This window comes from Neophocaena asiaeorientalis, unplaced genomic scaffold (genome assembly GCF_003031525.2).
Source record: "Neophocaena asiaeorientalis asiaeorientalis breed wild unplaced genomic scaffold, Neophocaena_asiaeorientalis_V1.1 scaffold393, whole genome shotgun sequence".
In the NCBI taxonomy this organism is placed as follows: Eukaryota; Metazoa; Chordata; class Mammalia; order Artiodactyla; family Phocoenidae; genus Neophocaena; species Neophocaena asiaeorientalis.
This window is the reverse complement of record NW_020175123.1, coordinates 509843-524330: the sequence shown is the minus strand read 5'-3', so window position 1 is coordinate 524330 and position 14488 is coordinate 509843. Positions and strand designations below refer to the sequence as shown.

Below are 14488 nucleotides of genomic sequence, written 5' to 3'. Positions count from 1 at the left end.
GCAGAATAGATGGCAGGTTGGTCTCTGAACCCTTTACATTTCTATTCCCTGATCACTTACAGCTCCTTTCTCTCTGATTTAAAATCCTCTCTGCTTTTGGTATAAGGACTTGCTTATGATATCCCCTTAATAGCTAAAGAATTCATCCATGAGATACAGGCAGTGTTTTTCTCACATTTAATTTTTTAAGAGAAATAATGGAACACACAAAAAAATTGATGGCCCATAAAGTATTTTGTAGCTTTTAAGGATATGTCATGGTTTAGGGCTAAGTCTTACAGGCTTTTCATGGAGTAAGAAGTGGGTTTTTAGTAGGAAAAACCAGCCAGGAATACTGCCTGAATTTTCACCTGTTCTAAGAATTATACCGAACATCTCCCTTTAACATGGAAAATACGTCTATTTGAGTGCAAGGGAGGGTAAAGACACACTCTGCTTTTCTCTTACAAAATCTCAAGGTGCCACTTCTCAGACCTTGGAAACGATCCAGTTGCTATTTGCCACTTACCCTAGGTAGCCTGATATTTTTCTTTTTATAAATTTATTTATTTATCTATTTATTTATTTATTTTTGGCTGTGTTGGTTCTTTGTTGCTGCTCACGGGCTTTCTCTAGTTGCAGCGAGCAGGGGCTCCTCTTCGTTGAGGTGTGTGGGCTTCTCATTGCAGTGGCTTTTCTTCTTGCGGAGCACGGGCTCTAGGCGCACAGGCTTCAGTAGTTGTGGCTCGTGGGCTCTAGAGCGCAGGCTCAATAGTTGTGGCGCATGGGCTTAATTGCTTCGCAGCATGTGGGATCTTCCTTGATCAGGGCTCGAACCTTTGTCCCCTGCATTGGCAGGCAGATTCTTTACCACTGCGCCACCAGGGAAGTCCAGCCTGATATTTTTGAGCTTCCCTCTGCTTAATACCCCCATTGCTGCCAAATAACAAAACCATCTTCTCCGGTTGGACAGCATCTAAAGATGAATCTGTAAGTACCAGAAACAAGAAAGCGATTTGGCCTAGGTAAAGGGGAGATGGCAGATTCATTCCTTCTATCTATAGGTTAAGTCAGCTTCTGGGTGTTTTCCCAGATTAGTAAAAACAAATAACCAAACAGCTGGAATAAGGGTCTGGGAATAGGAGATTTTGGAGAAGCTGCTGACTTGCTGTTAAGTGCAGCCTCAGTGAACAGAGTCGGGATAGTTCCATTCGCTCTTGTTTAGCAAGGCAATGACCCGTACATGGGAACAGTCATTAGATGCCCCACAGAGTATACCTATCGCTGAATCAACAATAGTGGACACCCTTAGCTGGGCATGAATGCAAATGCTGGTGTCTGAATGATTTGTCCCCTTTTAAAACCAGCCTGCACCCTTAGACTCCAGGGCAATTCTGAACATTTAATAAATATAGAAAAATTCCAGTTTAATATACTTTCTTTTTAGGTAGACTAGGGAACTCAATCAGATGCAGATATGTATGCCACACATGTGTCACCCTAAGTACACATCCACCACCGAGTGGTGTGTAAGTGAGCTTGTAACATTCCCTTGTCCCATGGCTACTGTGTTTGAGTTATTTAGAGCAGGCTGACCCATATTAATCCTCCCTTTTGATAGTGCCTACTGTCTGGATGAGTCTGTAGGGACTGTTTTGGTATAAATCTGACTACCTAGAACAGTGTCAGGAACTCATAGGGCCGCTTGAGAATGTTATATAACATAGGGTTCAAAGGCCCAGAATAGTGTGTCTTACCCAGCTTTGGCCAACACAGTCAAATGCCAGCTACATCTCAGAGGACTCTGGTGAGTGAAGCTTCAGGCACTTTTAGTTGCATGTACAGTTCAGAATCTGCTCCTGTCTGATTAAAAAAGGATTAAAAGAGGATGGCTTTTTCTTTTTTCTTTTTTTTTTGCGGTACGTGGGCCTCTCACCGCCGTGGCCCCTCCCACCGCGGAGCACAGGCTCCCGGCGCGCAGGCCCAGCGGCCATGGCCCACGGGCCTAGCCACTCCGCGGCACGCAGGATCCTCCCGGACTGGGGCACGAACCCGCGTCCCTTGCATCGGCAGGCGGACTCGCAACCACTGCACCCCCAGGGAAGCCCCTGCCCATTGTTTTAATATGTCACTTTCATGAGCTTCCTCACTGCAATTTCCACATTACCAGTCATATGGCACTTGGCATTGCTTTGTTTTGTACGTACATTTTATCTTTTTCTCTAAATTGTTGGCATATTATTCCTCTTTCTTTAAGTTACTTTGTTCATCATTTGCTGCATGCAGAAGTGCAACATTTGTAATCATTCCTGGCAGAGATATTTGAGTAATTGGTGCTCATAATGAGTTTCTCCCAACTTCAACTTCATCTGACACTCAAAGAATCTATAGTTTCCATATTTTCCAACTCACGCATGAAATTTGTATCTAAAAGGAATCATGTTCCTGTAGAGTGCTCCTTTTCAGACATACTTTGGAGGCTGATGTTTCTTGCTTTATAAATGGATCCTAATAGGAGTGGGAGCTAGTACTAGTGGAAAAGAAATTATCATGGCTATCTATTTTATTCTACTGCAAGATCTAAGGCTTCAGAGACTCAAATTACAGACACGAAACACCTGGCAACAACTGTTGTGTACAAGACATTGCAAATTATATAAGGGTGACAAAATTTTATTTGGAGTGCTTTTTCTTTTTTTTATTTATGCATTTATTTTTTATTGAAGTATAGTTGATTTACAATGTTGTGTTAGTTTCAGGTGTACAGCACAGTGATTCAGATATATATATCTGTATATGTATATATATACATATATATATATCCTTTTTCAGATTATTTCCCTTATAGGTTACTACAAAATAATTGAGTAGAGTTCCCTATGCTATACTGTAGGTCCTTGTTGGTTATCTATTTTATATATAGTAGTGTTTATATGTTAATCCCAACCTTCTAATTGACCCTCCCCCCACTTGGAGTGCTTTTTCTTGGGAGCCCAACAGTTAAGCTTCTAAAAATTCGGGGAAAACTTATTTTACTTATGCTTGTACACTCTCATATCTTTATGTCACTTTTTGTTGTAGGTATAAAGTGCCTAGAAATTAACTGAAGGGTTGACATATTGACATAGCTCTGCCCATTAGCAGATAAGAACTGAGTGCATGTCTTTGGGGTGAGTTATTGTTAATACCAGTATTAATGATTAATTATGAATTGTAATAATTACCTACACCTTTTGGCAATAATGGTGCCTGCAAAATTATAATACCATTAGCCATAGAAATGTATGAATTCTTTTATCATGTTATCTTATTTTTTTTTTAATTTTTAAAAAATTTTATTTATTTATTTATTTTGGCTGTGCCGGGGCTTAGATGCGGCACGCGGGATCTTCGTTGTGGTACGTGGGATCTTTAGTTGCAACACATGGGCTTCTTAGTTGCAGCATGCGGGCTTCTCAGCCCATGGCATCCCATGGCATGCACATGGGATCTAGTTCCCCAACCGGGGATTGAACCCAGGCCCCCTGCATTAGGGGCACGGAGTCTCACCCACTGGACCACCAGGGAAGTCCCATCATGTTATCTTAGGAGTTAAGCCAACATTGTTTTTTTTAAGCTAGTGTTAGCATGTAATAAATAATGGCTACACTATAGAACCTCTTTCAGTTTATAGAACAAGTTCACGTGCATTATCATATTTGACCCTAATAGCAATCCTATAACACTGCCTAATATCAATTTTGCACATTACTTCCAGTTACCAGATGAGGAAATGAAGACTCCAACAGATTTAAATAATAATGTCATTAATTTTTTCATCTAGACATTCAAAATGTGTTAAGTACCTGCAATGTGCCTGATGATGAGGATTCAGAAGCCGATATCAGAGAACATGTGATTGCCTTGTGAGGCAGTGGCAGGGCAGGGCCAAAGTCCCCTGGCTCTCAGTCTAGCTCACTGTGCTACATGTTCCTATCCTGTCATCATCCTAGAAACTACCACACCATGCAGCAAAACATGCTTCAGTGGCATTTTCAGAGGCAAATGCCAGGCTGGATGGACGTTTTAGGTTTCACAAGATGGCATTTATGGGTTATATTGTGTATTTTTATTCTTATTGTTGAATTGTTAGATCGTGCTTATTGAAGCCAAGTGCTGTTCAGAAAACATCCTGTAGATTTCTGAACCCATTTCTTAGGTATACATGACATGCTGTTCCATAGTCTGTTGCATATGCACAAGATAGGGCTTAAGTTTGTCTAGCCTTACGAAAGAAAGGTTAGAAATTAGGAAGTTGACAGTGTTGTGTTTTGAACACCCCCTCACCACCATACACAGAGTAGTACATACACCTTGCCCCAACTTTAAATGAACAATAGCTGAGACCGATTTGTTGCTGATTTGTACCATTAGGAATGACACTTTGAATTGAATACAATAACCACTAATTATTTGAGGTTAGGGAAATAAGCCAACTGACCACTTTTCTCCCCTACTCTGGAACTGATTATTTTCTTTCTGTAGGCTGGTCAGTTAGGGACCAAGGATAAAGGCATTAAAACATTCACAGCTAGAATTAGATGGCCTTGCAAACCAGCGATTCTTTTTAAAGCAATGTGTACTGATAGATCAGAACCAATGGTAGCCACACAACTAAGTTGGTTTTGTGGGAATCCAACAAGTACCTAGGCAGAGATGACAACAATTTTCCCTCTATGAAAAGGCCCCTCTTCAAATTTTCACCTTATTATGACTGTTTTTCAATTTGCAATAATTAGGATTCTTCGGTTTAAGCAACAGAAATTGACCGGCTAATTTTATGTAAGAAGGGGGTGATACATTGGAAGAATATGGACTAGCTCACAGAATCAAAGGAAAAGCAGAAAAATCTTGCCATGGAAAGCTCAGAATCATATATCTCTAGGGATACAAGTTGCAGACACTAGTGAAAAATAATAGTCTTCTCAGGTTGTTGCCCTTTCATAATATATATTAGCTAACTATTGCTGATAAACAAACCAGTCCAAAATTCATGGGCATAAAACAATAATAGTTACTCTTTATTTCTCACAAATGTACAAGTCAGCACACTTCTAGGCTGGGCTTCACTACAGGTGACTGTGTTCCTGAGGTTGTCAGATTCATCAATTAAAAACATAGGGTGCCCAGTTAAATTTGAATTTTAGATAATAAATAATTTTTAGTATAAATATGTCCCATGTAATATTTGGAACATACTTATACTAAAAATAAATACTTGTTGTTTATCTGAAATTTGTATTTGAATGAGTACCTTGTATTTTATCTGGCAATCCTATTTGCCATTTCCCATCTTCCTTCTCCTGGGACCAAAAGGCTCGGTTCAGCATGTGCTTTTCATGGTGATGGCAGAGGCAGAAGACCAAGTGAGTCCAATTGTTTCAGCACTTGTCAAGGCTCTGCTCATATTACCTATACTGATATCCTTGGCCAAAACAGGTGACATGGTCCAGGAATGTAAAAATGTGTACCACACACTATAGGAGGGCATAGGCATGGTAAAGGATGTGGAACAGGGAAGAGTGGAAAACTGGAGCCATTAACACAGTCAATCAACTTCTACCTCTTTTAAACTATTTCTTATAAAAACCAAGTTCTGGGCTTCCCTGGTGGCGCGGTGGTTGAGAATCCGCCTGCCGATGCGGGGGACATGGGTTCGTGCCCCGGTCCAGGAAGATCCCACATGCCGCGGAGCGGCTGGGCCCGTGAGCCATGGCCGCTGAGCCTGCACGTCCAGAGCCTGTGCTCCGCAACGGGAGAGGCCACAACAGTGAGAGGCCCGCGTACCGCAAAGAAAGCAAAACCAAAAAAACCCAAGTTCTAAGGAGGGAGAGTCTGAAATGCCCAACTTAGGTAATTTTCTTTGGCTAAGGAAAACAGGTTACCTGATTGACAATCCCAACAAACCAATGGCAGTGGGATGAGAGGTAGTTCTCCAAAGGAAAAGTAGGGTGTCTTGCCAGAAGAAGAAGGCATGGATTGGGGCAGATTAAACACTCCACTATGTCCCTGACCTTGCCTGCGTTTCCACTTTCGGTCATACACAAGAGATGTTAGTTGCATACAAAAGGGAAGAAGGGATAAGTTTGAACCTACTAAGTCCCCTACTATGAATGATTCTCCCACCTCAGAGGCACAGCACTGACTCCTGGCTGCAGCACCAAAAGCCTTTCATCCACACGGCTCAGAATAAAAGGGAGAAAGGAAGGAAGGAACGAAGGAAGGAACGAAGGAAGAAAGAAAGAGAAAGAGAGAAAGAAAGAAAGAAAGAAAGAAGGAAGGAAAGAAGGGAGGGAGGGAGGAAGGAAGGAGGGAAGGAAGGAAAGAGATCTTGCGCACCAGGAAACAAAGAGGGAAGAAAAAGTCTCTTGCCTCTTCGGCAGGTCCAGACTTTTCCCTGGGCTCCCTCCCGGCTAGCTGTGGCCCACTAACCCCCTGCAGGCTGTGTTCATGCCACCAACCCTAGTCCTCTCCCTGCGCTCCGACCAAAACCCGAGCCTCAGCTCCTCAGCCTCACTCCCTGGTGAGTGAGCAGACAAGCCTCTCGGGCTAGTGAGTGCCGGTCGGCCCTGATCCTCTGTGCGGGAATCTCCCCGCTTTGTCCTCCGCAACCCTGTTGCTGTGCTCTCCTCCGCGGCTCCGAAGCTTTCCCCCTGCACCACCCACAGTCTCCGCCCGCGAAGGGGCTTCCTAGTGTGTGGAAACCTTTCCTCCTTCCCGGTTCCCTCCCACTGGTGCCGGTCCCGTCCCTATCCTTTTGTCTCAGTTTATTCTTTTTTCTTTTGCCCTACCCAGGTACGTGGGGAGTGGCTTGCCTTTTGGGAGGTCTGAGGTCTTCTGCCAGCGTTCAGTAGTTGTTCTGTAGGAGTTGTTCCACGTGTAGATGTATTTCTGTTGTATCTGTGGGGAGGAAGGTGTCTTACTCTTCTGCCATCTTCCCCTTGTCCTCAATTTTTTTTTTAATTGAGTCAAAGTTGATAGTGAAATAGATGACTAGATGGGTAACTAAAGAAATATTGATAAAAGTGTTTTACTGGTTCAGAATAAAAGCTTGCTCCTTTGTGACAAAAATTTAATGAGATGACTTCTTTGAGCTCAGAAAAGAGTTGGAGAGAAAAATTTCATTCATTTCTTTTTTCAAACACACTGAGCACTACCATATTCCAAGTACTGTGTTCTGTAAGATTCAGTGGTCAAGAAAACAAAGACCTTCCTGTCTGCCTCTTTCAGTTTAGTGACAGGCATAGGTAAATAATCCAGCAATTATGGTCCAGTGCTGTGTGGAGAAATACAGGGTACAGTGTTAGAACACAGGAGGGGCACCCAGTATGTTATCAGGAGTGGGGTTGGGGGTAGGTGGGGGATGACAGGACAGTCTTCCTGCAAAAAGTGAGAAAACAGCTGACAAGTTGAGACCTGAAGGAGGAAATGGAAGAGTCACATGAAGAGTTGAAAGAAGACATTCCATGTAGAAAAAGATAGAATTTTAAATGCCTGGGAGTAAACAAAGATAGTATATTACAGGAATCAAAAGTTGTTTGACCTGACTGGATGATGCAACACAAAGGGAATAGGAAATAAGGCAGGAGAGAGAAGCAGGGGCTAACCATGAATGACCTATTAAGCCATATTAAGAAGTTTTTATTTTGAGGGCAATGAGGTTAATCAGAGGATACCATATTCATATTTGCAATTTAGGGGGAAAATTCTGATTGCAGTATGGTGAATGAATGACAGTGAGCTTGGAGAGAAGAAGACTAGAGGCAAAGAAACTAGTTGTAATGCTTTTGCGGTAATTCAGGCAAAAAAAAATAAAAAGAGATGTTGATGGTTGGAACAAGGCTAGTAGGAATAGGAATTGAGAGAGGAATTGAGAGTGATAAATGAATCTAAGAGATATTTAAAAGTCATAAGCCATAGAATTTGGGGATCCATTTTATATGGGGGCAGTAAAGGAGAGAGAGCTGTCGAGGGAGATAAACTTCTTTTTTGGTTTGGGCAACTGTTTTCATGGGAACACCATTACTGAGAAAGTGATCACAAGATTACAGGTTCTCTGTGGGAAGGAAGATGATGACCCCTGAGTATGTTGGATCCTGGATTTCTGTGAGACATTCAGTGGAGACGTAGAATAGTTGGTTCATTGAAAGTGCAGATATAAAGGTCATGAGAAAAATATGGGCTGAAGTTACTGATTTGGGAGTCATCAATAGCATGACATTAGCTTCTGAAGCTCAAGAGTAGATGAGTAGTGAGTGATCACAGTGAATAATATTTAAAAAGAAGACAGTGATCAAACCTTCAGATGTTTAAGGAAGGGGACAAGATAAGACCAAAAGTTAAACTTGGAAGGTTGGCCAGAAGGGTAAGAGGAAAAGCAGTTGAGTTTGTGACCTAGAAACTAAGGAAAGGAAGAATGAGGTTCCGGTCAACAAAGTCAACTACTTCAGTGAAAAATAGGAATAATAACAAAAATTTTCGTTGGACCTGAAAACAGTATGGTTCAAACAAATTGGTGAGCCTCTTGAGAGCAGTTTCTTTGGAGGTTAATGAGAGAATGCAGATTGCACTGAAGGTTGGAGTGTGAATGGGAAATGAAGACATGGTATAGAACAATTCCTTCAAAAATTTGGAGATAGAGAAGTTAAAAGTAAATAAGAATGTAAGATGGGATTTGGGGAGGGATTTCTTTCTAGAGCAAAAAGGCTACATCATATATAAATGCTTATGGCAAGAAGCTGATAACAAAGTACAATAAAGTAGGAAGATAAATGATGGAGTGAAACTACTGGTTAGTGACCCAGAGGAAGGTGGGATACAGTGTCAACATGATTGCATTTCTAACTGTTCAACACAAACACTTTGTGTATCTCCAGTGTCTGAGATTCAGGACCTGAATATACTGTCCTTAATTAGGAGAAAGAATATAGTTTGGTGGCCAAAGCATAGCCCTGTAGCTAATTATTCTAGATTTTATTCCCAATTTTATTACTACCTGTCTGTGTAATATTGAGCAAGTGACCTTACTTGTGTGCCATGTAAGATCAAAGTCCTTAGTACATATATATTCCGCCTATAAAGGAGAGGCAATATGAGTAACTTTTATCATAGATAATAACTCTCTCAGATCTTGGCCATTGGAGATTTTTTTTCTATTTTGTAAATTTACATGTTTGTATACTAGGGATATGGAATCTTTCCCCCTCCACTTTTTTTTTTTTTTAAATCAGAACACATCTGTGTTTCTTTTCTCTACTCTATGTTCTGTCTTGGAGTTCAGAATAAACTTCGAATTGAGTGACGTGAGCTTTTACAATTACTATATAGCTTCCTGTTACAGGTCTTAGATTGTTGAGGGAGGTACCTAGGATGTCCAAGTCTTGTTCTCAAACACGATCATAGGTTGTATTGTAGGTGTTTTTGGACATGTTCAGAGCCATGGCTTACTCGACTGGGAATTAAAAACTGTTAATATTAAACGGTAGAACAATTGTACATTCAGGAGCTCTGGGTTCTAAGCCTAGCCATATTTCGTGATGTGATCACCCTTGATAATCCACGTGATCCACTCTGTGCCTCATATTCTTCCCTATTAAATGGATATAACCTTTCAGGTCCTCACTGTAAAAGTCCGGGAGGGTATATTGTAAGTCAGTGTATGAATATGAGAAAACTACTCTGAACCCAAAGGGGAAACAGAAACTCTACAAATAGAAGTTGCTAAGTGACAGGAATCAACTACATTCTATTTCTGCCATTGGGTTTGATTTGGAATCACTAGTTCCTACCCGGAGGCCATATCAGATGTCACTGTGAGAAGAATGCCAAGGTCAAGAGGATCCTCCTCCCACTTCCTCCTTGTGGCACTCTGACCTGGTCAGCTGCCCAGGTACCATCAATAACTGCCAACGGGGATCTGCAGGGATAATACATTTGTCAGGCAGCTGCCTCTACAAGCAGAAAATATTCCTGTTTAATTTGTCATTGCACAGAGTCTATAATGGGCAGGAAGAGTGAGAAAAAATAAGAGTTCTTTTTATTATTGAAATACTTCATGCTCTCTTGTCTTCCTCCCTCCCCTGACACATAGTTTTTCAGAGACAGCATAAGCAGCTAAGAGTTAAAAAAAAAAGGAAAATCACAGTCAAAGCATAAACTCTGCAATTTGTAATCAGTGCATAACCTCTGTGATGAAATTTGTAAGTAATTCACTTTCCACTTAAGCCCACCAGTGTGAGATCTAATGTTGCCACCCAGAACACTAATGAAGGAAGTCAGACGGCAGTGCAGCTAGCCCTTGGGGACTCATTTCTCATATCACGGAGAAGTAATTTCTGTCATTTTTGGCCATCTGGTAGCCTGGATTGTGAAGATGAAGATTCATTCAAGTAGGGCTTAAGAGCTTGGGCCCTGGAGTCTTTTTAGATTCAAATCTGTTTTCTGTTTCTCACCTAGCCTGTAACTATAACTTAGTTTTCCACCCATAAATAAAATCCTCATAGGGTATTATTTCCTTATTATAAGGAGTTATTGAGATAATACAGTCCTTATAAAGTAATCTACATAAGGTCTTATGTATAGTAAATGCTTAAAGTTAGCTATTATTAAAGTGTTAGTAGTGGTGGTGGTAATAGTATTAGGAGTAATAGTAGTATTTTTATAAAGTCTACCTGTCTGTGACATAGGCCTCATTAATTCCATTTTTAAGCTCTAAGGTACATCATCAGGCCTGTCACACACCAAGATGATATTTAGAGGTTTTCTCTTGTAGTGATTAACCAAGTGTTTCCTTTTGTGGCTAGATTATAAGCAACAAGGTATTACTGCATCTTTATGACACAACTCTGCAATCCGACATTAAATAGCACTCCTTTTCTTTTCCTGACATTTGGAGTAAATAGTGGGCTATAATCATTTTATACACATAAGAACATAAATGTCAGTAACATTTAGTGATAAGAAAATTTATTCTTAATGTGTATAAGTGTGCATGTTCTCTAATAACCAAATAAGGTCCATTGTAATCAGAAAAGAGCTAAGACATTTTCATTATGTTACTCTGCATACTTCCTACAGCACTTGACCATAGTGGAGAGATTCTCACCTTATAGTAAGAACCATGCTTTTCATCTGCTCACTAAGTCTGTAAGGATGTCCAAAAGCACCCAGAGTTCTTAATACAAAAATTCAAATGGTTTAAGTCAGAAAAGCACTTCGCTTGAATTTGCCACTTCCTGTTGCATGAACCAGTACTGGAAACCTGCTTTTACTGACATGCTTACATATTCCATTTGCTTTTGTCTTTACAGTTCCACCAAAGATCTCCAACATTTCCTCGGATGTCACTGTGAATGAGGGCAGCAACGTGACCCTGGTCTGCATGGCCAATGGCCGTCCTGAACCTGTTATCACCTGGAGACACCTTACACCAACTGGTAAGCAACCTTCCAGTCCCCCAGATGTCATACACTATTTAGAATATCCTCATGTTTCTGTGATTCCATTGGATCCAAAAGGCAAGCATGTATATTGTTATTAAAACACTATTACAGTAGTGACATAGGACTTGTTTAGGGTCATCTCTGGTCTTGGCTAATGTATCCATCTCTATAAAGTCTACAACCATAGGGGGGAAAATATATATATATATATATTTGATGATTTATATATGATATTTTTCAATAGAACACTTCCTCAAGGTAACAAATATAGAAGCATTAAATGCATTAAATGACTTAGTATTGTGTCTGAAATATATGCCAGGTTGGTGCCTGAATGTCTTGGAGCAATATTTTGTATGGATTAAATTTCCATAGCTCTTTGTATGTCTTTTTGTTTTGCTTTGCTTTTAAATATAGTTTCCTTATATGTAGCACCTTGTGATGAAATCTTTTAGGGATAATACAAAATTGTTTGTGACTTCTAATATCCTATCCTTAGCATCTGGCTCTGTGGAGGGGCACCAGGCATGGACTAAACTTCATGAGCTCATTATGGATCCCCAGCTATGGATGCTAATTCAGTAAAAGTCAGAAAATCATTTCTCAGGAATGTCTTCTGCATTCTCCCCTCCTCCTCCCACTATAACCGGGTTCTGAGGTTCTGCTGCCTTTTGAGCTTCATTTAAATACTTTACCAAATTATTTAGTATTAACTGCATGCATCCTCCCCTACTCGACAGATGAAATTTTCTTATATACAAAACCATGCCTTTGTGAATGACACAGTATTTGTAGAATGGGGCCTGCTATTTAGTTTTTCCAGAAAGAGGAACTATGGATCAATTATTCTTATAAAATGTCATTTATTTTGGTAGCCAACCCCCAACATTTAACTGATTTATATCTGATATTCTTTTAAAGTTTTCTCGTATAAAATCTAGACATCTAGTTTATAACATATTAATTCTGAAATGAACACCATGAAAACTTGTTGTGCAAAGCTACATAGGCAATGGGAGCTATCCCGAGATACTTCTAAAAGGCCAGGCCAGGGTAGTGTTTGGTTGTAGCATCTTTAAATATTTTGTATTTTGTGGTGTGAGAATATGGGCCTCCCTTTCATATTAGCCCTCAAATTAATTTATCAGGTGAAGTTTGCACTAACCTATGGAATGGTCTTTTATTGAGGCAGCTATTCTTATTAGAGGCTTCTATTTTCTTAAGACAATGTCACTCAAAACCCATTCTATCGTTAATGCATGCAGCTTGTCATTTATTGATGATATATAAAAGCAACAAATGAAGCACTTATTTGGGGGATCAACCTCAAACTCATATCCTCTCATTCCCATCTTAAACCTCACATGGAAAAAAATACATATGCAGGCTTATCTGAAGTGTGAATATCAGATAATATATTATCTGGATATCATATACATTTCCCCTGGATTAAATTAAACCTCCAGAGCACATTCTCCTTGAATGGAATTATATTAACCCTCAATACCACAACACCTAGACCTTTCCCATGTAGAAGTGCTTTTACTAAATGACTATTTGGTATAAAAATGTTGGGCACATATTTAGGGATGTTACAAAACAGGGGTCCCGAACCACTGGGCCGCAGACTGCAACTGGTCCGCGGCCTGTTAGGAGCCAGCCCACACAGCGGGAGGTGAGTGGTGGGCGAGTGAGCGAAGTTTCATTTGCCGCTCCCCATTGCTCACATTACCATCTGAACCATTGTCCCCACTCTCCCTCCCCCCTCGCCCAGGCTGTGGAAAAATTGTCTTCCACGAAACTGGTCCCTGCTGCCAGAAAGGTTGGGGACCACTGTTATAAAAGATATCCTCTAAAATCATTGCATTTTCTGCAATGTTGTTTTTGAGAGATGGTTAATTGTACTACATAGTTTCCTCTGAAAGGACACTTTGAGAAAGCTCCTCTTTGTTTTCAATGTTTCTACTGTCCTTTCTCTAAACAATGGTTTGTTTTTTAAAATGAACCCAGTGAGTTTTTACAAATAATCATGAGTCCTTCATCGTATTGACTGTTACCAAACTTAGAGCCAAATTTATGACTGGTCTGTGAAAGAACAGAGGAAATCATATATAAATTACACATTAACGAAGTGGATTTTAAATAAACTGTGTGGAATTTTATGATATCAAATCCATATACAGACACACTCTTGCTTTCATCTTGTTTTCTTACCATTATTTTCATATTGTCTCACCTTTTGTAATTAATTTAAATCTTTATATACATATATTACTTATAATCTCAATTTTTTATGGAATAAGTGGAGATAAAAGAATGGAAGAAGGAAGGAAGATAGATTATATTCAAGTTATAATCAAGAAATGAACTGCATTAATAAAAATACTTTATTCTTTTGGTGTACTATTGACTAGTAAACAGTTTTGGGTGTTTTTTTTTCAGGGAAAAATGCTATTGGTGATCTGAACCTAAAGATATATTCTTTTTTATCCCCTCAGTTTAGTAAAGTAATGAGATCAAACCGGAGTTTCAAGGCCTTCCCAGGCTTGTTCTAGGAGTTTAGATCTTCATGGCTAACTCTAGTAGACTTTTTCACGATAGTAAACATATGGTTTGAACCCTGAATAACCTGGTTATCCATGATGCTTCAAGTTATCAAAAGACCAAAGGACAAGCTAGATCTTTCACAATAAAGGCAGCATTTACATACAGTCAGAGAACACTAGGGACTTCAAAATCAACTAGAAAAATTGGTGTACACACAGGGATTCCCAATAGTCAGCCTAGGGATCAGAAAACTAGTCCCTGGGTCAAATCCAACCTGCCTCACATTTTTACCACCTACAAGCTTAGAGCAATTTTTAAATGGTTAGAAAAAATCAAAAGAATTCTATTATTTAACATGCAAAAAAATATATGACATTCAAATTTCAGTGCCCATAAATAAACTTTTAATAAAACAAAACCATGCTTATTCAGTTACACGTTGTCTATGGATGCTTTTTTTTTTTTTTTTTTTTTTAAAAAAA

The 14488-nt window shown here is 39.8% G+C and overlaps 1 protein-coding gene across 1 annotated transcript in view; it reads left to right on the top strand.

Annotated features, from left to right (window-relative positions):
• The window catches only part of LSAMP (limbic system associated membrane protein), a 284128-nt gene that overhangs the window by 60716 nt on the left and 208924 nt on the right, over window positions 1-14488 (top strand). The window contains exon 3 of the mRNA XM_024764389.1: window positions 11328-11453. Coding sequence (XP_024620157.1) covers window positions 11328-11453 — 126 coding nt within the window. The remainder of the gene's footprint in view (window positions 1-11327; window positions 11454-14488) is intronic.